Source organism: Podarcis melisellensis, assembly GCF_964234715.1.
Source record: "Podarcis melisellensis genome assembly, chromosome: 11".
Classification (NCBI taxonomy): Eukaryota; Metazoa; Chordata; class Lepidosauria; order Squamata; family Lacertidae; genus Podarcis; species Podarcis melisellensis.
Genome location: NC_138543.1, coordinates 54,945,211 through 54,971,350, shown reverse-complemented (window position 1 = coordinate 54,971,350; position 26,140 = coordinate 54,945,211). Strand labels below are relative to the sequence as shown.

Sequence of the window (26,140 nt, the reverse complement as noted above, 5' to 3'; positions counted from 1 at the left end):
AGTAGGCACACCACAAATGTGACGAAAATATATTCTCTTCATAATAGTGTTACATACTATAGTATTTATTTTTGTGTTTTTATTCCATAAACCAACCTCGGATAAAGTAGTAAGAATAATAATTTTGAAAAGACAGGCATCTCCAATAAATATATGCACGCACACACTTTTTCATATTTGTTTTTCAAAAGAAACGTAAAGTTTGGGAACCCCATCTGACAAGGCCTCCTCACCCCCCACCCTCTAAGCACAGGTTCCTATGGGGAAACGTTTCAAAGTTCCAGGTGTGAGTCAAGGAGCTGCTCAATGTACATGATGTTTTGTTGTGTGTGCGCGATAGCGCTACAATATATTTGTTCCTCTTTTCCATGGAGTTTTCTTGGCAGGGATACTGGAGTGGCTTGCCGGTTCCTGCTCCAGGTGGATCACGTTTGGTCAAAACTCTCCACCATGACCTGTCCATCTTGGGTGACCCTGCATGGCATAGCTCATAGCTTCTCTGAGTTATTCAAGCCCCTTCGCCACAGCAAGGCAGTGATCCATGAAGAGGCAGACATGACTAAATGACTAAACAACAACATATTTGTTCCATTGTGGACCATGAAATCTTTGATGCAGCAGTTCGATAGCAGCGTTTGTCTTATCCATGGGTAGACAAACTAAGGCTCGGCCTAATCGCCTTCTCAATCCGGCCCATGGACGGTCTGGGAATCAGCATGTTTTTACAGGAGTAGAATGTGCCCTTTTATTTAAAATGCATCTCTGGGTTATTTGCGGGGCTTGCCTGGTGTATTTACATGAGTAGAATGTGTCCTTTTATTTAAAATGCATCTCTGGGTTATTTGTGGGGCATAGGAATTCGTTCATCCCCCCTCCCAAAATATAGTCCGGCCCCCTACAAGGTCTGAGGGACAGTGGACCGGCCCCCTGCTGAAAAAGTTTGCTGAAGTGAGAGCTGGACCATAAAGAAGGCTGATCACCAAAGAATTGATGCTTTTGAATTATGGTGCTGGAGGAGACTCTTGAGAATCCCATGGACTGCAAGGACAGATCCTGAAGCTAAGGCTCCAATACTTTGGCCACCTCATGAGAAGAGAAGACTCCCTGGAAAAGACCCTGATGCTGGGAAAGATGGAGGGCACAAGGAGAAGGGGAAGACAGAGGACAAGATGGTTGGACAGTGTTCTCGAAGCTACCAGCAAGAGTTTGACCCAGTGGCGTAGCGTGGGGGGTGCAGGGGGGGCGGGCTCACCGGGCGCAACATCTGGGGGGGGGGCGCGCCTGCAGCTCTCTGCCCCTACTAAAATCCATGAGTTAGGGGGTGCAAATTACTTGCCTTGCCCCGGGTGCTGACAACCCACGCTACGCCACTGGTTTGACCAAAGTGCAGGAGGCAGTGGAAGACAGGAGTGCCTGGCGTGCTCTGGTCCAGGGGGTCACGAAGAGTCAGACACGACTAAACAACAACATGGGGATTAGCAGCTAATAAAAGTTTGGGGGCTCTTTTGCTCAGGGCTTCCATCTTGTTCTACCTGGTGGCAGGTGGGAGTCCTGTGGTTTAATAAAGACCAAGCCTACTGGCTGCTGTTTTGCTCTGGTATTCCTGGCTGGTGTCCTTGTTTTTTGTCCAAGGGAGCCCTCAGATTTCGCCGTTAACAGCCCCCCCCCTATAGTCCGGCCCCCCACAAGGTCTGAGGGACAGTGGACCGGCCCCCTGCTGAAAAAGTTTGCTGACCCCTTACTTATCTATGCAAGGGGGTGCATTTTCCCATTGACTAGCAATGCGGCTGCCTTTGCTCTCCCCCCCCCCCCGCTCCGGGGGCTTTTCCCGGCCCCTTCCCGGGTGAAACAAGGTCGCCTGTCCTTCCCGAAGCAGCTTCCTCCCCCCCTTGCGCGCCCTTGAGCTCTGCAGCCGGGCGGAGGCGGGCAGGGAGTTACAGCGCCTCCCCAGCGTGGGCTGGGCTTTGATTCATTGACTAGGCCCCTCCGAACTACATCTCCCAAGAGGCACCTCGCCCGGTGACGCCATCGCTCCGCGACGGGGGGAGTTGCCGAGGAAGAGCAAAAGCGGGAGGTTTGCAATGCAAGAGGAGCTGGCGGGGATGGAGGCGAAGCTGGAGAAGGTGAGCTGGAGAAGGCGATCCCTCTCTCCCTCCCCCTGGGATCTTTCCGGAGAGGAAAGCGCTTTGCAGATGGGAAGGGCGAATTGAAGAGCGAGAAGGCAATGCCTGCAGGAGAGTAAAGGGCGAGTGGTTAGGGGAAAGCTGAGCAAACGAGTAATTTTTACTAAGCAGTAGAAGCGCCCAACTGAATAACACGGGGGTAGTGCCGGATTTACTTATAAGCTAAACAGGCTGTAGCTTAGGGCCCCACCCCACTCTCTTGGGGGCCCCCCAAAAATTGAAGGAAAAAAACCGGCATGTACATTTCCAAAATATAAGATAAAAATCAAATAAAATAAAACCTACATATAGCAATAGTGTTTTGTGTTGTGTAGGCTCCTATGATGTAAGTAATGGGCCCCACCTGCAAGCCTGCTCCCTAAAATATCACTGGTTTGCTCATTTCTATATACAGTGGTACCTCGGGTTACATACGCCTCAGGTTACACATGCTTCAGGTTACAGACTCCGCTAACCCAGAAATCGTGCTTCAGGTTAAGAACTTTGCTTCAGGATGAGAACAGAAATCAGACAGCAGCGGTGTGGCGGCAGCAGGAGGTCCCATTAGCTAAAGTGGTGCTTCAGGTTAAGAACAGTTTCAGGTTAAGACCCGACCTCCGGAACGAATTAAGTACTTAACCCGAGGTATCACTGTATAGGGTGCCTACATTCTGCTGTTTATCATTATTAGTAGTTTGTATCATATATTTACACCTATTATTATTTCATGTTAGAGCAAGTTTCTGGAGACTAGATTATGAGTCTTTGTAAAGTGTGTTTCTAAAGGAACTTTTGTTATTGCCAAATGCCAATGTGTTTGCATTATTAAGTTTGTTATGAATAAAAAATCATTTTAAGTTAGAGCTTAATAATTATTTCATTATTAATAGACAGTGGTACCTCGTGTTACATACGCTTCAGGTTACAGACGCTGCAGGTTACAGACTCCACTAACGCAGAAATATTACCTCGGGTTAAGAACTTTGCTTCAGGATGAGAACAGAAATCGTACAGCGGCAGCAGGAGGCCCCATTAGCTAAAGTGGTGCTTCAGGTTAAGAACAGTTTCAGGTTAAGAACAGACCTCCAGAACGAATTAAGTTCTTAACCCGAGGTACCACTGTACTTCTTAATTGTATTTGAATTCAACAATTACTTTGATAAAAGGCATATTTTGTTATGTTGTGCAAATGGCTGTAGATACCTATTAGGTCCATAAATTACCATATAGCATATATTCAACACAAAAAAGTGACAATTTTGTGGTTGACAAAGGACAGCTGGACATATAAAGGGCCCCATTGCCTTCAGTAGCTTAGGGCCTCATCAAACTTAAATCCAGCCCGGCACGGGGGGATGGCAATTCAGAGAGTAGGGGCCAACCCAGAGAAGGCCCTGCTGCTAGATGACACTCAGAAGGTCTTTTTATATTGATCTATACACCTGTATAAGGGAAGGTGGTCCTTTAACATCCCAGCCACCAGCAATGTTTATCCTTAGGTAAAGGTAAAGGACCCCTGACAGTTAAGTCCAGTTGTGAACAACTCTGGGGTTGCAGCGCTCATCTCACTTTACTGGCCAAGGGAGCCAGCGTTTGTCCGCAGAGAGTTTTTCTGGGTCATGTGGCCAGCATGACCGAGGCTCTTCTGGCGAAACCAGAGCAGCGCACGGAAATGCCGTTTACCTTCCCACCAGAGCGGTACCTATTTATCTACTTGCACTGGTGTGCTTTCGAACTGCTAGGTGGGCAGGAGCTGGGACCGAGCAACGGGAGCTCATCCCGTCGTGGGAATTCGAACTGCCAACCTTCTGATCGGCAAGCCCAAGAGGCTCAGTGGTTTAAACCGCAGCGCCACCCGCATCTCATGTTTACCCTTACAGTATGATATTATAATAATTAAATAACTACAGCAACTTTTATAATGATGGAAGGCACTAAATAACAACAGTAATTGGTTTCTTTCCGCTTTCCCCGTTAGGTTGCTTCGTGGCTGAAGAAGACCTTTGGGGATCAGCCCATCCCTCCGTACGAAGCCGATGCGCGGACAGTGGATATTTTGTACGAACTGGCAGAGTGCAATGAGTCCAGGGATGGGGACGTCCGCCTGTTAATCGAGGACATGAAGCAGAAGGCGGTAGAGTACGAATCTGACGGTGAGACTGAAAGCTTAAATTCAAAGTTGTGGCGGGTAGCTGTCTCTTAAAACACACACTTTAGAAGAGGCGTCAGCAAACTTTTTCAGCAGGGGGCCGGTCCACTATCCCTCAGACCTTGTGGGGGGCCAGACTATATATATTTTTTATTTTAAAAAATGACACAAGAGTACCATGAGCCCCTTTGGCTGCTTACCTGTGTCTTGTGAGCGGCAGGGGCTAGCAGCGGCGGAGGGACGATGAGTGATGTGCAAAAGGGCTCCAGAGAGGGGCTGCTTAAAATGGCGGCCACTCAAGCACTGCTCTGCTGGCACCAACAAAATCCAGCCCCCTTCCTCCTCTAGGCAGGGCGGGGAGAAGCCAGGAGGAGGGAGGGAGGAGGCACCACCGCCGTGGGAGGGAGAGGCAAAGAACGCATGCGCTGGCAATCTATGCAGCGATTCTCTGACCATCCACGGGCCAGATCCAGAAGGCAATTGGGCCTGATCCAGCCCGTGGGTCTTAGTTTGCCTACCTATGCTTTAGTATAAGAATAAGAATATTTTTTTATTTATACCCCGCCCATCTGGCTGGGTTTCCCCAGCCACTCTGGGTGGCTTCCAACAGAACACTAAAATACAATAACCTAACACTAAAATACAATAACCTCTCTCCTCCTTATTATAGTTCTTTAAAACTGTATGTTAGGGATGGCCAACTCTCCTCGGTTCCAGCCAGCATGTCCAAAGATTGGGGGCTGTCAGGGAACTGACATTGGAGCCAGAAGTGGAGGCAGGGCTCCCAAGCGATGCCGGAGAAGGGCCAAGCAGGGAGAGAGGGGACTCAGCAGCTGGGGAAAAATCAGCGTAACACCAGGGATAAAGGGGGGTGGATGGGGGAATCGGAGAGGGAGCTCCAGGACTCTTCGTTGGAGACCAGCGGGGAGAGCACAGGTCCTCTGCTACCCACACCCACCCTGCGCAGAAGACCTTCGCGCAGGGAAAGTAGGCGCAGACTTGGCGTCAAAGAACTTCTTTGCTGGAAGAAGTTCAAGAAACGCCCACTGACGGATTCTGCTAGCGACTGAGACAGCCACGAAGTGAAGGGCTGTCCAGCCAGGAAAAGGTTTAACCAGGCAACCTAGCCAGGAGTGGCGGCAACTTACGTACGAGCAACCCCATATAACCATTACAGGGGCTATAGGAGTTTGGAGTCCCAACAACATCTGCATGGCACTATATTGAAGAAGAAGAAGAGTTTGGATTTGATATCCCGCTTTATCACTACCCTAAGGAGTCTCAAAGCGGCTAACAATCTCCTTTCCCTTCCTCCCCCACAACAAACACTCTGTGAGGTGAGTGGGGCTGAGAGACTTCAAAGAAGTGAGACTGGCCCAAGGTCACCCAGCAGCTGCATGTGGAGGAGCGGGGAAGCGAACCCAGTTCACCAGATTATGAGTCCACCGCTCTTAACCACTACACCACACTGGCTCTCCAATTGGCTATTCCTGTTGCACACAACAACTGTCTTAGGTGTAGTTTCTCCTCCAGTCAAGGCACCAATTTTCGAACTACTCAGAGTTCCTCTCTTCTGTGGCCTGCTTTATAGAAATGTGTTTTTTAATATATATATATTTCCCCCCAGGCACCTACCTACAGGATCTTCTGACTGAGAGTCTGAATCTTTCTTTCAGCAACATGTCTAAGGGCAGCACCAGCTATCTGAACACATTGGTAGACACAGCTTTAGCCCTTGAAACAAAGGACACTTCCCTTGCAAGGTAATGTGTGCCTTTGGTTTTCTCTGTTATCGGATAAGCTTTTTTTGGGTGTTCAGTCTCATGCTCGGTTTGCATGAAGTAGCACTGCGGTTTCATGAACTTTTAGTGCCTTTTGCACCTACAGTCTTACTGAGAGAGGGATATGAGAGAGGCTTTTAAAGAGAGAATCATGTCCTGTTTTTGTTTGAATGGTTTGTCTGTTTTTACAATTTGAATTGTTTTAACCTGTGTTTATATCATATAGTTGCAATCAGCAACCTGGGAGCTTACAGCGAAGGGCGGGTAAGAAATCCTAAAAATAAACAGAACAAATAAATGTTCTACTACTCTGGAATGGGTTGTTTATACAAGTAGTTCAAGGCTGCAATTATAAATACACTTACTAGGGTGTAAGCCTCACTCAACCTTCCTCTGAACGAACTTTTCACAGACAGTGTGCTTTCATGAATGGATGGTCCAAAAAACCCCCTTAAATCCTTTAAAAAATATTTTGTGTGTGTCCTGTGTTGTTACTGAAAGCTCATTCACCTGTTGGTGTAATGAATTTGTTTAATAAACTAAATCTATCAATTGTGTATTTAATTGTATATATTTAATTAAATATATTGTGTATATTAAATAATATTGAATACAGTCATACCTTGGTTAAATGTGCTTCAGGTTGAGCGCTTTCGGGTTGCGCTCCACGGTAACCCGGAAGTAACGGAGCGCGTTACTTCCGGGTTTCACCGCTTGCGCATGCGCAGATGCTTAAAATGATGTCACGCGCATGCGCAGAAGTGGCAAAACGTGACACGTGCAGACGCACCGTCGCATCTTACATTCTATTCAGAATGCGAAAAGGCTCCGGAATGGATCCCGTTCGCATCTCGAGGTACCACTGTATTAATTTACAATATGAAAATTTAATTTATTGTGTGGCCCGTGAGTTCTATGTTGCCATACTCTATAGGGTCTTATTAGCAGTTTGTGTGAATGAGCCGAAAAGGTAAGTGGGGAGAGGGCCACAGCTTTGTGGAAGAGCATCTCCTTTGCATGCATAGGTTCCTGAGTTCAGTCCTCACCACTTCCTGGTAGGACTGGGAATGTACGCAGCCAGGACTCGTGCAGAACGTCTGCCAGCTGGTGTAGACAACACTGAACTACCGTATTTTTCGCCTCATAGGCTCTCCCACGGTTAGCGGAGCGCTACGCTAATCCCGAAGCTTGGGGCGTGCGGAGCTCAGCGCGCCCCAAGCTTCTGGGTGCAGGCAAGCTCTCCGCTAGCCTTGGGAGAGCTGGGTTTCCCACGGCTAGCGGATAGCTTCCTGAAACCTGGAGAGCGAGAGGGGTCGGTGCGTACCGAACCCCCTCGCTCTCCAGGCTTCAGCGAAAGCCTGCATTCGCCCCATAGGACGCACACACATTTCCCCTTCATTTTTGGAGGGGGGAAAAGTGCGTCTTATAGGGCGAAAAATACGGTAGATGGGTCCAATCACAGCTTGCCAAATCCTTCCTTGATGCACGTAGGTAGCTGGTAGCTGAGCTTCTCCTTGCAGCCCTGAAATCCGGATACTGTTTGTTTGGTTGTTGCTGTTTTTTTAAAAAATAATAATAATTGTCATTACCAATTCTTTCTAGCTTCATTCCTGCCATCAATGATTTGACTTCAGAGCTGGACGCCGCAGATTCCAGAAACAAAGAGATGGAGCTGGAACTGAGCACTTTGAGGAAAAAGCTCACCTCGGCGCTGGTGCTGGAAAAACGGCTTCAAGAGTAAGAGCTGGACAGAAGTTTCCTTTATGTTTTCATTTTCTCCAGTGAGCTCAGCAGCTTCAGTAGGGCTGCGGACACATTGGCAGCCAGCCAGTTAACACCCTGGTAGCCAGGGTGGTGGTTTTTTTAAATGCTAGCAGTTGAATTGCATCATTTGCCTTTTGATCTCATGGCTCCTCCTCCTCCATTTATTTATACCCCACCTTTCCCCCCTGAAGGTGGCTTGCAGATAAAATAAGAAGAGCTAAAGACAGGGGGGAAATAATTACAAAGCAATTAAGCATTCATAGAATTAAAACTATGTAGATCGGGGATGTCCAACCAGTAGATCATGATCTACCGGTGGACCCCCAGCTGATCCTGGTAGATTGTGGGATCCTTATCATGTACAAAAAGTTATGGGGGGGAAGCTAGAAAACTCTGGACAAACCACCCACCCCACGCATGCTCCTCCTCCCTCCAATGACAATAGGTAGATCACTGACAGTTTTTTTTATATACTGCGAGTGGATCACAGTCTCTTGGGAGTTGGACATTCCTGATGTAGATGATGATGATGATGATGATAGATAGATAGGTGTAGATTGATATACAGTGGTACCTTGGGTTACATACGCTTCAGGTTACAGACTCTGCTAACCCAGAAATAGTACCTCGGGTTAAGAACTTTGCTTCAGGATGAGAACAGAAATCGCGGAACGGCAGTGCAGCAGCAGCAGGAGGCCCCATTATCTAAAGTGGTGCTTCAGGTTAAGAACAGTTTCAGGTTAAGAACAGACCTCCTGAACGAATTAAGTACTTAACCCGAGGTACCACTGTATTCTATTAAAAGCATACAGGTAATAACCACAAAACAGCATGCAAAGTGCATTGTGGGCCATTGTGATTCAGGCCTGACTTTCAACAACAACAGAGCCACAAACATCATTACATGTATCTTAGACTTAAACATAGGTTAAAGGTTAAAAAAGGTAAAGGGCCTTAAACATATAACTTAATAAAGATATAACTTAATAGAAGCCCTCCAGATGTCCACACAAAATTGATGTCTATATGAAAAACGTTCAAATGTAGCTGGGGCTATTAGGTGCACAGATTGTTGTTTTTAGTGGACAGTGGGTATTTATCCTTCCAGGGTCTTAAGTCTAAGCTTCTTAGCAACCACGGGGAATCTCTAGGTCCACTTCTGTTGACTTGCTGTTAACCTCCATACTGTAGGATTAAAAGTTCATGAACATTTACAAATGGTTTTACATTTGGCCGCCAAACCTGAGGTCTCCCCACAACTGCATTCAGGGAAAATATTCCATATTGCAGACCTTGTTGTGCCTCCACAAATCCCAGTCTCACGGCAGGCAGGTTTGCCAGGGTACATTTGGGTCTTTCACTTGAATTTTGTTAACTGCATTGGAAATGTTAGCTGCTATAGCGTGAGCCTTTATTTTCCCCTTTCCTTCTCGCCTTCCAAAAGAGAAACCTTCCTTATTGCAAACTTGCACATGCTTTGTGATCCTGATGACTCGGCTAACCACAATCCGAATACTGCAGGGCATTTGGGGGTTGGGTAGGGTTCACCCCAGGGCTGTAGATTCCAGATCCTACTAGCCCTGTTCGATGGAAGTTGTACATGACGTTTCTTGAGCTGTTCTGGGAGCAGACAAGCAGTTTGGTTCCTGGCCTCTTTAGAGATGATGTAGGCATTTAGCAAAGGAGTTCTGCCACTGATAAGAAGTCTGTGCTGTTTTTGTTCTTGCAGTGACCTTAAGAAAACCGAAGAACTACTGGTAGTGGAAAAAGCGAAAGCTGATAACCGGACCCAGAACATGAAGTTCCTGAAGGACAAAGTGGAAGATTTCAAATTCAGAATTAAGGCAGCAGAGGTTAACACAAAGAACCCTTTATTGGTGTTGCTGTAGGGGAGACTCACCGAAATGGGAAGCTTGTTTTTACTAATGCTTTCCATAGTGCTATCTTTGCAGCTTTGCAGAGTGGCATAATAAAAGCCCCTGCCCCAAGGAGCTTGCAATCTAAATTTGACAGAGCGGGGAGATGGAGAGGCGTGGGTAACAAAATTTGGCAGATGGAGAGGCGTGGGTAGCAAAGGAGGAATGGCTGCCTCTGAAGACGCTCTGAAGAAGCTCAACCTGGTGCAGAATTTGGAGGCTGTTTAGCTCACCAGGTTTAGCAAGACGGTTTGAGCATGTAATGCTAATCCTGGTCTGACGGCACCGGCTGTCAATTAGCTTCCAGGCCCCATTCAGAATGATGTTTTTGACCTATAAAGCCTTAGACGGCTCAGAACCACAATACCTCAAGGAATGCTTCTCCCCATATAAACCCTGAGATCATCCTCTGAGTTCTTTCTGTGTGTACCTCCTCCATTTGAGGTCCGGCGGGTGGTAGCATGAGAAGGGTCCTTTTCTGCAATGGCTGCCTGTTAGCGGCTCCCTTCCCAGGGAGAATGGTCTGGTGCCTTCCTTATACAGTGGTACCTCGGGTTAAGAACTTAATTCATTCTGGAGGTCCATTCTTAACCTGAAGCACCACTTTAGCTAATGGGGCCTCCCACTGCTGCCGCGTTGCCGGAGCACGATTTCTGTTCTCATCCTGAAGCAAAGTTCAGGGTTAGCGGAGTCTGTAACCTGGAGCGTCTGTAACCTGGAGCGTCTGTAGCCCGAGGTACCACTGTACTCTTGAACCAGGCCTCGCAGGGCTGATTAAAATTCTACTGCCTTTTAAATGTGTTGGGGAGGGGGTTATTGTTTTGTTGTTTTCATTTTAACTATTCGTGCTTGTACATTGTACAATGGTACCTTGTACAGTGGTACCTCTGGATGCGAACGGGATCCATTCCAGAGCCCCGTTCGCATCCTGAGTAGAATGTAACTTGCGTGTGCGGGTTGCGTTTTGCCGCTTCCATGCATGCGCGTGATGTCATTTTGAGCATCTGTGCATGCGCGTGTGGCAAAACCCAGAAGTAACGCGTTCCGTTACTTCCAGGTCGCCGCGGAGCGTAACCTGAAAACGCTCAACCTGAAGCATATTTAACCAGAGGTAATACTGTATTTTTATCTTCTGAACCACCCTGAGATCTTATGATGAAGGGCGGTATAATCAAACCTTGGTACCCAAACGCCTTGGTACTGTGACGTTTTGGCTCCCGAACGCTGCAAACCCGGAAGTGAGTGTTCCGGTTTGCAAACGTTCTTTGGAACCCGAATGGCCGACGGGGCTTCCAATTGGCTGTGGGAGCTTCCTGCAGCCAATCAGAAGCCACACCTTGGTTTCCCAACCTTTTGGAAGTCGAACGGACTTCCGGAACGGATTCCATTCGACTTCCGAGGTACCACTGTATATCAATTTAATAAATAATAAAATGATGGCAATTTAGCTCAGTGGGGGGGCGCCAGGCTTCCATGCGAAAGGTCTCTAATTCAATCCCTGGCATGTCCAAGTAGGACTGTGAAAGTCTCCTGTCAGTGTAGGCTATACTGAATTAGGAGGACCAACAGTCTGACTCAGTGCAAAGCATACGTTCATGAAGCAGAATGGCATTTTTGCTATTTTTAATGATATGGGAACTAGCAAAATGACTTTTTTTCATCTCTGTCTTTTTCCTGAGGGTAATCCTACAATGCGTACCGTCTGTTGAACAGAAGTCATTGCTTGCCCTCTTATCCTGGGTTTAATGCTTTGTATCTCTTGGCAGGAACAATTATCTATGTGTGGGATGGACGCTTCACTAACTCACGAGTCTCTGGTGAATCTCTCAGAGGTGGGTGTTTCGCCTTGAATGTTGACGGTGTTTGAAAATGACACATTGAATGGCATTCAACCTGGATGATAGGGAGGAAATGCCATTTACCCAGATGGCAGTTGGCTGTGAGCTTGCTAGAGATGGTGAGATCAGCTCCAAATGCCTCTGTGATGCGTGTTTCAGAGAATGCAAAGGGATTCACATTTTACATCAAAGGGCGGGCCCCTTATGCTAGCTGAAATACTGCAAGAGAGAAATCATCATAACTTCATCATCATCATCATAACAACTTATTATTTATACCCCGCCCATCTGGGTTCTTGACGCACAAGCTATGAAAGATACAAACAAAAATAGGGTTTTTTGTATTGGGGGGTGGGAAGCTATAACTGTAAATAATAATAATACTGTCGTCAACATCTTCATTCATTCCCCACCCATCTGGCTGGGTTTCCCCAGCCATTCCGGGCATCTCCTATTCCCATTTCATCTAATTTCTTCTCTTCTGCCTGGCCTCCACCCCTTTCAATTTCAATACAGATTAAGACGGGAGATTTTGGCCACTTAGGTGTTGCTAGACTACATTTCTCACCAGCCCTGATCAGAAACTCTGAACCGAACTCTCCAGTCCATGCTTCCCAAAATATGGAAATTAAGTGTGTAGATAAAAAAGGTAAAAGTAAAGGACCTCTGACAGTTAAGTCCAGTCGCGAATGACTCTGGGGTTGCGGCGCTCATCTCGCTTTACTGGCCGAGGGAGCCAACATTTGTCCGCAGACAGTTTTTCCAGGTCATGTGGCCAGCATGACTAAGCCACTTCTGGCGAAACCAGAGCAGCGCACGGAAACACCGTTTACCTTCCCGCCGGAGCGGTACTTATTTATCTACTTGCACTTTGACGTGTTTTAAAACTGCTAGGTGGGTAGGAGCAGGGACCAAGCAACAGGAGCTCACTCCGTCGCGGGGATTTGAACCACCGACCTTCCAATCAGCAAGCCCTAGGCTCCGTGGCCCTAGGCAGGTGGCCAAAGCGCCACCCGCGTCCCATGTGTAGATAGGCATGCATATTTTGCAGACTGCTTTGGAGTGTCGTTTATTGCAGATCGTGAGGCTAAAAAGCATCCACCCAAACCTTGCATTTATTTATTTTTGGTGGGAGAAAGACGAAGTCACTGTGTGAATGATTTATTTTGTGTTTCCATCCACAGAATCTAGCGGAATTAAAGAAGCAGGCAGTACCTTTGAAGAAGAAACTGGAGTCGTATCTGGACCTGACCCCTGTAATCTCCCGTACCCTGCTTCTCTTAGAACTGTAGAATCCTAGAATTGTAGCTCAACTTCCAGCAGAGTTCCCCAATGTGGTGCCAATTGACAAGGATTCTGGGAGCTGCGGCCCAAAGCGCCAGGAAAGCACCAGATTGCCCAAGGGCTAGTTTAAAATATTGCCATGGATCACTTGGCTCAGTATGCTTTTGGAAGTTCGGCCTGACATGAGGGTTATGGGTTAGCTCACAATTGAAAGGAGCTTAAAACATGATTGCAGAGCTTTCTTTGCTGCCAAGGCTATAGAATTGCTATTATTTCTACAGCATTTGTACATATATGCACGCTATTATGCTTGTTTTTAAATAAATACAGTATTTTTCGCTCTATAAGATGCACCTGACCATAAGACACACCTAGTTTTAGAGGAGGAGAACAACAAGAAGAAAAAATCTCTCCCTCTCTGCTCAGCGCCTCTCCAGCAAAGCAGGAGGAGAAATGGAAGGGGCTCAGTTTCTCTTGCCGCTTTGCTGAAGGGGCGCTGTGCAGCTTTCCCTCTCTGCGCAGTGCCTCTCCAGCAGAGTGAAGTCAGAACAGCAAGAGGGATTGCTGCGCAGCAAAAGCAGCGATCCCTCTTGCTGTTCTGGCTTCTGGGATAGCCGTGCCAAGCCTTTTCAGGGCAGGGGGAGTGTTCCTTCCATTGCCCTGAAGTGGCTTCCTGTGGCTATCCCTGAAGCCAGGAGAGCAAGATCCCTCTCACACCGATCCCTCTCACTCTCCTGGCTTCAGCTACAGCTGTGCAGCCTGCATTCGCTCCATAAGACTCACACACATTTCCCCTTACTTTTTTAGGAGGGTAAAAGTGCGTCTTACAGAGCGAAAAATACGGTAAATGTCCACAAATGTTGCTCCAGTTAAGAGTTGCAGCCCTTCTGGTGGTCAGTTGCAGACATAAGTGGCAAGAAGGAATTGGGGTAGGGCTGTTTGAGGGGTCAAGAAACCTTCAGGTTGCTGCTGGACACTGAAGTATCTTTGTTCCAAACTCACTCTTCTTCACTGCCTATCCGTCTACATTTCATGGAATGATTTCTGATGGCACCGGAGAGTGTGCTGAACAAATGCACTTTAAAAACTCTCTTTTTAAAGTTTTTTGGGGGCAGCAATACCTCCATAGACCTTTTGCTTGATTTCAAAAATTCAGATGGGAGCGTGGAAAACCCCTACGTCTGCCTAAATGGCTTTCTACTACTCTTTTCAGAGTCCTTCTCTCGCACGAGTGAAGATCGAAGAAGCAAAGAGGGAGCTGGTAGGTGCTTTTGTTGGTATTAATATGTTCTCTTAGTTGCACCGGTGGACAGACTGGTCTTCTGGGCTATTTTGGTGCATTTTTCTTGTCCGGGAATATTTTGGAGGGGTGGGCCAGACCTCTTCTGTCCTAAAGGCAGCATGAGAAATTGCCACCTCCCTATATAAGCTCAAGCCATTGTCCATCTCTGCCTTTTGCTAAAGTGCTTTGTGCTTATCTCTGCACATCAAGCAATGGAGAGAGAGGTTCAAGTGCAAATCTAAGCCTATCAACCATTCCTCCTTTTCACATTTATTTAAAGGTAAAGGGATCCCTGACCATTAGGTCCAGTCGCGGACAACTCTGGGGTTGCGGCGCTCATCTCGCTTTATTGGCCGAGGGAGCCGGTGTACAGCTTCCAGGTCATGTGGCCAGCATGACTAAGCCGCTTCTGGCGAACCAGAGCAGCGCACGGAAATGCTGTTTACCTTCCCGCCGGAGCGATACCTATTTATCTACTTGCACTTTGACGTGCTTTCGAACTGCTAGGTTGGCAGGAACTGCTAGGTAATGGGAGCTCACCCCATCGCGGGGATTCGAACCGCCAATCTTCTGATTGGCAAGCCCTAGGCTCTGTGGTTTTAACCCATAGCGCCACCTGGGTCCCTTTCACATTTATTTATTACTTGTTAAATTTATAACCCACCTTTTGCTCCAAGAAGCTCGAGGTGGCGTACATGGTTCTCCCCCTCCTCATTTAATCCCCACAAAACCCCTCTAAGGTGTTGCGTACTAGATCATCCCTGACCAGTGGCCATGCTGCATGGAGATTATAGTTCCACAACATCTAAAATCTTTTCATTCTGACCTATTCTGTTTCATCACAACGTTGGCTTGACCATACTGTCTCTGTTAAAGGTTTTGAATGTCTGAGCATTTTCTATTGTATTGTTGGTTGGTGTTTGCTTTGGGTATCGTGTTTGCCACTTTGCGAAAACATGCTCTTAAAAAGCAGGATATAAATCTATCGGATTAATGATACCTGTCACCCCAATTTCCTTTTTGGTTGGTTTCAGCTTGTGGGAAGCATCTTTATGGTATGTTGCCATACCATACCATGTCTGTGTATTGGGGAGGGTGTCTTAACTCTCATCCAAATATTGGTGCTGATTTTTCTCTCCTTTATCTAGGAAGCTCTTGAGGCCGAGGTTTCAGCAAAGGTGGATATGACAGCACTTTCGGTCCCTTTATCTACCAAACGTCACTTTTCTTAATGACCTTGGTGCAGAAACAAAAGGGCAGTTCTATATTGTAAATTCTGGTGGCTCTTGGTATATCTTTCTTATGTTCATGTGGCCTTTGTCATCTCTCCTTCACTTCCCTTTCTCCGCCTTTTTTATTTTAAAAAATGTACAGCTTTGTGTTTTGCATACATTTCTATTTCCCCCATGAGAATGAACAATAAAACAGTGTTTCTGAACCATCCTTTACAATCGGCATGTGTAGTGATCTGATTTGACTGCTGCCCTGAAGGTGGTACTCTTATTGTATACCGGAGCAAAAACCATTCAAGGTTTGATTAACTTTAGGAAGCTGACCGGGAAAATCCGAAACCAGTGTGATCAATTTTTCCAAAAAGACTGGGGTAAATTTATACAATACTTGAAAGACAATTGTAAACATTTAACAAGACTAGCAGGATCGACTTAAGAAGACTTGTAATGTTGATGATTCTACCTTTTTACATTTTATTTAAATAATATGACAATGGTAATGGGAAAAGTGATTAGGAAAAAGTACAAATGTGATGATATAGTAAAGAATTAAGGTAACCATGAATCGGGGGGGGGGGGTGAGTCGATCAGCTCATATGAGCAAAAAGCAATGTGAGTAATGAGGATATATCTATATATTCACTACTGTCTAGGTTTGTCATTTGCAGTGATCACGGTCTTCTGCATATCTGAGGTTGTTGATATTTCTTCTGGCAATCTTAATACCGGCTTGGGATTCATCCAGCCCAGCCTTTCGCATGATGAATTCTGCATATAAGTTAAATAAGCAGGAATATCATCACTTCCACTGGCAGTGCTTTCTAAGGCCCATTTGACTTCACTCTCCAGGATGTCTGGCTCAAGGTTTACAACCACACTACCTGGGGTGTACGAGACATCCATATCTTTCTGGTATAATTCCTGTGTGTATTCTTGCCACCTCATCTTGATGTCTTCTGCTTCTGTTAGGTCTATATATTATAAAATGGAAACTTAATAAAATATTAAAAAAATAAAAACTTTAGAACTTTAACTAAAAATGGCACCTAGAAACAACCAGCTCCATTTCTCTCTTGCCCACTCCCGCCTACTCCCAGTAAATGCTAGTTGGGCCCAATACTAGCACCCAACCATCTTTGGGGTACTGATGGGGATCAAGCTGACAGGAGCTGAAGTCTGCCTGGGGTCTTCTGTGCCAGGTGGGCTACAAGTCATGACTTTAAATTTACCATTTTGTCCCAGAGATATGGAGATGACACAATCTTGATGGCAGAAAGTGAGGAGGAATTAAAGAACCTTTTAATGAGGGTGAAAGAGGAGAGCGCAAAATGTGGCCTGAAGCTCAACATCACAAAAACTAAGATCATGGCCACTGGTCCCATCACCTCCTGGCGAACAGAAGGGGAAGAAATGGAGGCAGTGAGAGATTTTAATTTCTTGGGCTCCATGATCACTGCAGATGGTGACAGCAGTCACGAAACTAAAAGACGCCTGCTTCTTGGGAGAAAAGAAATGACAAACCTAGACAGCAGCTTAAAAAGCAGAGACATTACCTTGCCAAAAAAGGTCTGTATAGTTAAAGCTATGGTTTTCCCAGGAGTGATGTATGGAAGTGAGAGCTGGACCATAAAGAAGGCTGATTGCCGAATAATTGATGCTTTTGAATTATGGTGCTGGAGGAGACTCTTGAGAATCCCATGGACTGCAAGAATATCAAACCTATCCATTCGGAAGGAAATCAGCCCTGAGTGCTCACTGGAAGGACAGATCGTGAAGCTGAGGCTCCAAGACTTTGGCCACCTCATGAGAAGAGAAGACTCCCTGGAAAAGACCCTGATGTTGGGAAAGATGGAGGGCACAAGGAGAAGGGGACGACAGAGGACGAGATGGTTGGACAGTGTTCTCGAAGCTACCAGCATGAGTTTGACCAAACTGCTGGAGGCAGTGGAAGACAGGAGTGCCTGGCGTGCTCTGGTCCATGGGGTCACAAAGAGTCGGACACGACTAAACAACAACAACAACAAAATCTGATAATTGAGTTGCTCCAAAGTATTGCGGGAAATTTAAATGGCAGCACTCCATTTTTGGCACACAGGCTGCCAGAAGTTGCTAGTTTTGTATACAGCTCCCTCACGTGGTGAGCCACGGAGCTGCAGGTAGCAGCCTCAGCCAATCGCCTTCAAATCCTGAGCTGAGACAGCCCAGCTAGGCAGGCCATAGGCTCCTTCCGGCCAGGAGGGAGTATAAAAGGCGTCATTCTCCAGCTGTGTGTTTCTTGAGGTGCTCCTGTATCCTTTAGTGCGCAATAGCTGTGGGAAAAGTCAAATTAAATGCTAGGGATCGCCAGGAGAGGAATTGAAAACCAAACTGGCAGCTGTCATAATGCCACCATAATAGGAATTTATGGTGGGCTACTGTGCGCAGTTCTGGTCGCATTGCCCTCAAAAGGGATATTTTAGGGTTTGGAAAGGTTCAGAACAGGGCAGCTGAAATTGGATGGGGTGGCTCCCTTCTGAGGAATGGTTGCAGCTTTTAGGACTTTCTTAATTTAGAGGATAGGCGAGAAAGAGGTGACGTGATAGAAGTTCTATAAAACTCCACCTGGCATGGATGGAGAGAAGTTATTTCTCCCTGTCTCAAGACACTGGAACTCACAAGCATCCTAGGGAAGTTCGGGGCAGACGAAAACTACGCAGCACAGAAATTATGGAACAGGAGAGCAGTGATGGGTCACGGGGATGGCTTTAAAAGTGGATTAGACCCATTTATGGAGGAGAGCGAGGCTGTTGATGGCAACTAGCCATCAAGGAGGCTGTGCTCTTCACGGTTGGAGGCAGCAGTTTCTGGAAAACGCCGGAAGGGAGAGCGACTCCTGTGTTCGAATCCTGATTACGTCTTTCCTTTCTGGGGTATCTGGTCGGCCACCATGAGGACAGGAGGCTGGGCTACCTGGGCGCCCTTTGGCCTGATCCAAAGTGGATCCAAAGTGATGCCAAAATTCAGAAGTGAGGCACTTCCACAACTCACACACACATATATAATTTTATTCGTATTACTATTATTTATTAAATTTCTATACGTCCTTTCATCCAAGGATCACTGGGCATTTTGCAATACAAAAACCCGAAAATGCTTAGCAAAGTAAACAAAAACAGTACATTCAAGCTGAAAAGGTCATAGATAAACACACACATAAGTGCATGTGTGCATGTATGCCTGATTGTAGGTACTATCTTAGGTTAATTGATTGTAAAATGCTCCAGGAACCTTCCTGGTACCTGATGCTCTAAATCAGGCTTCTTCAACCTTGCCCCTCCAGGTGCTTTTTGAGACTACAATTCCCATCATCCCTGACCACTGGTCCTGCTAGCTAGGGATCATGGGAGTTGTAGGCCAAAAAACATCTGGAGGGCCAAGGTTGAGGAAGCCTGCTCTAAATAGTATGTATTTTTTGTGTTTTTATTTTGGCATTTTTTGTGTTGTCAACCTTGTGACCTTTGGAGGAAGGGCAGTATATAAATCTAATAAAAGAAGAATGTGTATATGAATATAAACATACGTATAGACACACGAGCACACACATTTCTGGGTCTTCATATATGGGGTTTGTTTGGTTTGCCTGTTTGTTTCTTTGCAGGTCATTTTGCGTTGCTGCGTCAAGGAGAAAAGTGGCTGCTAAATTTAATAACATATATAACATTACGTGCAAATTTATTGCATTATTTACTTGTTATAATGATAAATAAATAACCCAGTCATAATGAAATCATATATGTGGGTATGGATACATGCAATATTTTTTTCCATTTGCAGAATCTTGTGATTAATGCTTGGTGTGCTTTTGTAACGTGTGTTATCTTATTTCATTTCATTTGTGTTGCGATTAGCAATGAACCTTTTCACTCCTGTCAGCGGCCGTTGGGAAAAGCGCGCCAATTTCGCCCTCCCTGAGGGAAACCCGTTGGAGGCGCGCGACGGGCTCCGCTTTCCCGCCCAATGCGCGCCCGCGCCCGCGCGCCCCCGGGAGCCGCTAGGCGGCGCTGCCGCGGCGCGCGCGCCCTTGCGTCAGCCGCTCTTCCCCGCCTCCTCCCTCTTCGCCTTTCCCCCTCCGTCGCGGCCGCCGCCGCCGGAAGTGACGCCGAAGGGAGCCGGAGCCGAGGCGAGCCCAGCGGCCTCTCTCCTTCCCTCCCTGCGGTGACATTTCCGCTCCCTCCCCGCTGGGCCGAGGAGGAGGAGAGGGCGAGGGCGAGCCGGTGGTGACGGAGGGAGGACACCCGGCCCCTCATGCTCGAGCTGCTCCCTTCCGCGGGGCCTGAGGCCGGGAGGAGCCTCGGCGGCGGCGGCGGCCCTGGTGGTGAGTGACCCCCTTTTCCAAGCGGCCTTCCTTGAGAATCCAGGCCCCACAGTCGGGGTGGGGGGACCCCCGCTAGCCGCCCCCTCGGAAGGCTTGGGGGTGGGTGGGTTCAATAGCGCGCACGGCGGCAAGTTTTGAGGCTCTCGACCTTGGTCGGCCTCCGTTTTCGCCTCGTCGCCTGGCAACGCTTCATCCAACCCCCCCCCCCGCCGCCTCAAATCTTGAGGTTTAAAGAGAGGGGGCAGGTGGAGAGGAGGGCTGCCCTCTTTCAAACCCTCCCCCTCCACCCGCACACGATTCGTTCCTTGGTGGTCCCTTTGCCCCCCTCACCACCTCAACCAGCGCTTCTCCCCGGCGTATAGCTGTTTTTTTTGGGGGGGGGGCGTTCGTGCGGGCCAAGGGGGTCAGGAGGCAGAGACACCCCCCCTGCCCTGTCAGGTTTCCTTAAGAGGAGCTGGTTGGCATGGCCCTGTAATTCTGCACAAGGTTGAGAAATGTGGGGGTGGGGAAGGGAGTGTTAGGGCCAGGGTTTTTTTGGGGGGGGGGGTTGAGGGGGGAGGACTGCACCAGATGTAGAATTAACTAGCCATGACTCTGCTGCTTCTCATCCGCTCCATGCCTAACCTTGAAATGTCGAGGAAATAGCCTCATCTCCCCTCTTTTGTGTTTTCGTGGAAACTTAAGAAAGAAGGGGATGGGTGGCTTTTCCTTGAGTCAGTGCTTCTATGGGGTGATGGTTTTCTCACCTGTAGCACATTCTACTCACCTGCTCCTTTTTTGCTTACCACCATGGACACACTGGCTGCCTCTCACTGCTTCCCCAACTTAAGTCTGTGCCTAAGGGACATCTTCTCCGAAGTTTATTCCTTTGCTTCCAATGGGATCTGTTAGTATATGCATTTAATGTGTATGATAAAGTTGTTGTTCTTGGTGGAAAGAGAAGGCCTAATAGAGTAGCTGTGAGAGATCAGAGGGGTGTGAAGGATAGATGGGGAACCTGGGCCTCTGAATTTTGTGACTTCAACTCCCATCAGATCCAGTTAGTATGGCCAGTGGTCGAGGGTGATAAGAGCTGTAGTCGAACAATACCTGGAGGGCCACAGAACCCTCACTCCTGTGGTAAATGAAAACCATGAGCCTCCTTCTATGTGGGTAACTTTGTAATCTTTCTTTCATTTTGGAGAGAAGCAGGGATGCCTCCTTTTCTATTCACTAATGGAGCTTAATGTACTAGAGTGCACTTTTCTCCAGAAACAAGATTGCCGTGATATGTGTATGTAGTGGCAAGGGAGATAGAGTTTGCTTAGACACTCTATGGGTCTCCTTTGGGGCATGTTCAAATGCAGATGTATTGGCCAGGTTTGTACGACACTGTAAACCATAGTTTAATTTATACTGTGAATAAGATGAATGGCCAACCTGCTGGTATTTGCTATTGAAATTACAGGCACTTTGTGGTACAAGTTCTTTTCATGGTACAAGTTCTCCAGTCAAACAATGAGTGGCAAGGCAAACAAATGGTGGTTGGTTTGGAGAAAGCAAACTATGAGTATGGGCTCGCACATGATGTGAAGCCTGCTTCTGCTTTGTTTCCTCCCTGGCACACTGAAGGAAAGAACTGGGGAGCAGTCAAGTGTGATCTTCGGAGCAGCAGGCATTAGCTTGCTGCTTGTTCACCGTAAACCGTTGTATATTTTAAACTCTGGTTTTAAGTGACATGCAGGCCAGGACATTCTTGTTCATCCATCCTAATCCACCTTTTTCAATTGAAAATTATTCCAGATTGGTTGTTAGTTATTATTTCCTTTGCGGCATGGTGATCTGATCTGTACTGACCTCCTATCCCTTTATAAGGCTGCAAAGATATTAGGTGTTAAACCTTTTCCCCTTGCCCTCTTCTCTCCCTCCCTCTCCCCATTCCTTTGAATATTTTATCTGCCACTGTTAGCAAAGGTGGAAACAAGCCAGAGGTGTAACTGAAATACAACTGTCTGGCTTCAAGTAAAGAATTCCTTTCAGCTGGGTTAATGACAGTAAATGATAAATATAGCTGCTTTGAATTTCTGTGACCTGACACATTGCTCTAGGAAGTTTAATTTGTAGATTTAGCAACTATTTTTACAAGCCCTGTGGGCTGTTGAGTAATAATAGTGACTGCTGTAGGTCACTTAATCAGAAGAATTTATAATGTTGGAGGACATCATTTTTTATGCTTAGAGCAAAATGTATGATGTTCTTGATGAACCCTTAAATCAGCATCAACAAATCATTCAAAGCAAATGTTCTTCTCGCAATAGCCAGAGGACCAGTACACGCTTCTGTTTGTAGAATGTACACAAATTCAAATAAGAGTTTACTATTTTGCAAGTGACAACAAGCCGGATGTCCATGGACATTATGGGTTTTTTAACATTGGTGAGAGCTCTGATGTAACAGGACAGCAGGAAGAGAGTGTGGATGGGCTTTTCTTGCAATAATTGTGGAAACCCAAATGTTACCTTGGTTTGATTATTATTTTTATATACTTAGCTTATATACTTAATTTTAAATTAGTTCAGAATTTAGATAGCATTCTAACATTTCCTGCTTTTCATTCACAAAGTGTAACATTCCATATTAAAGGGGCAAAATGTGCATACTTCAACAATGGCAGTTTTCTTTTAGGAGCTGAATTAAGGAGTATAAGAATCTGTTCACTTGGTTAATAAGTTTTTCTTTTTTAAAAAATAGCTGTTGAATTCATATGCCGTTTCTCAGTATTCTTTGAGCCCATTGAGCTTAGTTACAAGTTTGTTAACAAACATTGTTAATAACACATGTTAAATGGTTGTTTAAATGTGTAACTACAATTGGAACATAAGGCATGCTGGTGGTGCTGTGGTCTAAACCACTAAGCCTAGGACTTGCGGATCAGAAAGTCAGCGGTTTGAATCCCCGGGATGGGGTGAGCTCCCGTTGCTCTGTCCCTGCTCCTGCCAACCTAGCAGTTCGAAAGCACGTCAAAGTGCAAGTAGATAAATAGGTACCGCTCCAGCGGGAAGGTAAATGGCGTTTTTGTGCACTGCTCTGGTTCGCCAGAAGCGGCTTAGTCATGCTGGCCACATGACCCGGAAGCCAGTAAAGCGAGATGAGCGCCGCAACCCCAGAGTCATCAGCCCCAGTAACTGCCCCTTTACCTTTACAATTGGAACCTAATTTACTTACTGGTAAACCTTTTGTTTTGTTTCTGGCTACAGTTGATTGAATGGAAGTGTAGTTAGGTTTCTGTGGTGTTTCTCCAGCATGGGTTCTCAAAATAACATGGAAATGTATACTGATTTTCCTTTCCAGCCAGAGACCCATTTTTTGCATTAAGAGTTGTCTAGAGCGGGGCGGTCCAACTTTTCACACCAAGTGGACCGCAAGAGTATTTCAATATAGGACTTGCGGGCCACACACTGCCCTGTTGCAAGGGGGAGGAGAAGGGAGGCCAAAATTTGATAACCCCCCCTTCTTGTGCTGCCTTCCAAAAGCTGGCTAAGTGAGGTGTTGGGCTTTGGGAAGGAGGTGTGAGGGCTCTGCCCTCTCACCTCCTTCCCAAAGCTGAGAAATTGCTAACCAGGCTTTGAGAAGGAGGCAGGAGCTCTGACTCCTGTCAGAGTCCTCATGCCTTCTTCCCAAAACCAAGAGCTTTGCTTGACTTTCAGGAGCGATTTTTTGGAGAATGTGAGGAGCTGTTGTGGGAAGGAAGCCTGAACTATCTCTTCTGTATGAGTGGGACACCATGCGCAGTGCTTTATATTCTGATCAGTGACTACAGAATGTGGGTTAGAATCCCAAACGCAAATGAAGAGCCTTCATGTTTCATTTATACATATTTTCTCTTTCTGTTGGATTGACAGTCCCTAAGCTGTCACTTTCCCCTATGTGGGTAGGACTACAGCAACAGTTAGTATGAAATGTTTTCTGATAGTGCTATTTCTACTATCCCCTACTGCTTGAATGGTACTGGTTCATTTTCTCAAAAGTATTGCTGTTGCTTTTTAAAAAACACATATGTAGGTGTGAATGTTGTTAATTTGCAAATGCTGTAGAGAAGGGGTAGTAGTAATCTGCTGCCCTGCAGATGTTGCTGAACTACAACTCATTATCAATATCATCTCTTTATTTGCAGCCATCTGACCATTTAAATGTTTTATAACAACTAACAATTGACAATAAATAACAAACAAAGGTGCAGTTGAATGCAACTAAAAACCCAGAATTATAATGCTAGCAGTTTGTGTGTGTGGTCATAAGTGGTCTAATATGGATAGCCACATTCAAAAACTTTGCCACTTGCCCTATGACTGACTTACTGTATTGGAGCCCTCAAGCAGACTGTAGATCAGGCACCCCCAAACTCGGACCTCCAGATGTTTTGGGACTACAATTCCCATCATCCCTGACCACTGGTCCTGTTAACTAGGATGATGGGAGTTGTAGTCCCAAAAACATCTGGAGGGCTGAGTTTGGGGATGCCTGCTGTAGATCCTTCCTAGCTTCTTGTTACAAGGACAGCATTTATTGTTCATTTGTGGTTTTATTGTTTCTGCCTTCTAAAAAATTGAAAGGAATAGCACGAAACCTTTCTGAAGTATTGCAACTCTGGGGGATCCAGCTTGTGAGGACATTTTGAGTTCATCTGCTGTTGATGACAGGCTCTGAATAAAATAAGCGGCATAAAGGACAAATATATCTTGTTCTAATTGTGGGGTTCTTTCCTATGTACTTTAGTCTTTCCTAAAAGCAGCAGAAATATATTTCTGTCTCAAGGGGGGAGTTCCCAACTGATATACAATATTCAAGAATGGCTGAGCAATAAACTTGAGGAATACTCTCATGTTCTATAGCTGGAGGAGTTAATTAGTGTCTGTGTTTGGCTAGGTATAAAGATCAAAGAATTAACACTGAAATATAGAAGGCTGCTCAAATGTGTTAAACATAGCTGCAAAATTAGATCTGTATCATTGATTATGATAACTATGTTTTAATATTTTACCAAGATCGGTGGTGATGGATGTTGGATAACATGATCTGCAAAGCGCCTGTACTGTGTTGGAAGCACTTACGGAAATGTTTCAAAGTACATGTTTACTCTAGCCAATAAAATTGAAAAATATATTAAAGGTAAAGAGAAAATGAAGCTTTTTGCTGTCTTAGAGAATGTAAGCATTGCAAATAATGCTTCTTAAATGGTTTTGAAACCTGACAATTTTCGTCTTTGAATTATTTAAACCTCTGTCTCTTCAGGTTCTAATTATGGGACGCCTCATCCCACGCTGGCTAGTGAAATAAAAGAGAGGAACAGAATAGGTGTACCTTTAACCATCACTGCGAAAGTAGTTAACTGAAATGCTAAAAGTGGCATCTGAGGAAATGCAATTACACCTCAGTCCCTTCCTCCTTTTGTAGTGTTTCATTTTGCTTTTTTTAAAAGAGAATAAACATGTAAAGGCAATTTCCTTCCAAATGCCCATTTTTCTTTGCAAATATATGCCTTAGTTGCTATTTCTCATAGCTGCTTGTAGAATGTGAACTTTTGAAGCAGAGAGACCAAGTATATGGTAAAAGGTCTTAGCTGTTTTGAGCAATATAACTGACTTGCTTGCGATATGTTGTTTATCTGTGGACAATGATATGAGGAAGTTGTGTACCGAAAAGAGAAACTGATCCAGAGTGGATTTTTATTACTTGGCGACTTCAACTGTAATTTTATCAGCTCTTGTTAATGGTGCTAATTTCCTAGTAGTGTGTGTGCATGTGCTTTTTGGAGGATGGGATGAAGTGTGAAAAGGACATAGAGGAGAAGTAAAAATGGGATAATTGGTATACTTACCTATTCACCTAGTTACGCTATTCAGAAGTCCCCAATTGCCCTTGTAATGTAGTTTTTATTACTTTAGATCAGAGGTTTTCAACCTTTTTGGGTCCACGGCTCCCTTGACCAACTACATTCTTTTTGCGGCACCCCTGTGGGGCTCAGGAGCCCAGTTATGTCACCCCTTGCCTGCAGAGCTGGTAGCCTCTCACCTTTTTCGAACACTCTCCCTTGTGGAGTGTGCCTTCACCCTTCTCTCCTGTCCTTGGGAGTGCTTTGGGCAGCTACTGCCGCCGCCCCGGTCTCTGAGCTGCCTCCCCTGCCCCAAAGAGAGGTGCCTCCCACTGTCCCACAGGGGCCTGGGAAGCACCCCCTGGCTAGCCCCAGAGCCACTGTTTGTCTGGACAGCTTGTAGCCAGGGCTGCTGGAACAAACAGCTGTGCAAGCCTTTCGGAGGCAGAGACATGAGAGGGCATCAAAGGAGGGAAGGAAAGAGGGACAGAGGCCAGTGTTGCCCATAGCACCCCTGACCATCACTC

At 46.1% G+C, this 26,140-nt stretch overlaps 2 protein-coding genes across 9 annotated transcripts in view; both read left to right on the top strand.

Moving 5' to 3' along the window:
* The first annotated feature begins 1,946 nt into the window (after window positions 1-1,946).
* Window positions 1,947-15,617, top strand: HAUS1 (HAUS augmin like complex subunit 1). Its single transcript, XM_081929992.1, has 9 exons — window positions 1,947-2,123; window positions 4,141-4,315; window positions 5,939-6,074; window positions 7,695-7,829; window positions 9,586-9,709; window positions 11,539-11,604; window positions 12,795-12,866; window positions 14,108-14,155; window positions 15,325-15,617. Exons 1-9 carry the CDS (start codon window positions 2,082-2,084, stop codon window positions 15,406-15,408), a joined length of 882 nt encoding a protein of 293 aa, XP_081786118.1. The 5' UTR covers window positions 1,947-2,081; the 3' UTR covers window positions 15,409-15,617.
* Window positions 15,618-19,515: 3,898 nt separating this feature from the next.
* The window catches only part of ARK2N (arkadia (RNF111) N-terminal like PKA signaling regulator 2N), a 58,210-nt gene continuing 51,585 nt past the window's right edge, over window positions 19,516-26,140 (top strand). For 3 of the 8 annotated variants that reach the window (XM_081929856.1, XM_081929851.1, XM_081929855.1), the window contains exon 1: window positions 19,519-19,759. The gene's annotated coding sequence lies outside the window, so the exon portion shown is untranslated. Of the gene's footprint in view, window positions 19,763-25,053; window positions 25,123-26,140 lie in introns of those variants that run through there. The other 5 variants (XM_081929857.1, XM_081929858.1, XM_081929859.1 and 2 more) reach the window with 4 other exon arrangements.

Bases quoted from the DNA above. Each gene is read 5' to 3' on its own strand.
- HAUS1 (XM_081929992.1), top strand. From the start codon at position 2,082: ATGCAAGAGGAGCTGGCGGGGATGGAGGCGAAGCTGGAGAAG. The intron at 6,075-7,694 runs GTAATGTGTGCC...AATTCTTTCTAG, and splicing joins AAGGACACTTCCCTTGCAAG to CTTCATTCCTGCCATCAATG. The intron at 11,605-12,794 runs GTGGGTGTTTCG...TTCCATCCACAG, and splicing joins CTCTGGTGAATCTCTCAGAG to AATCTAGCGGAATTAAAGAA.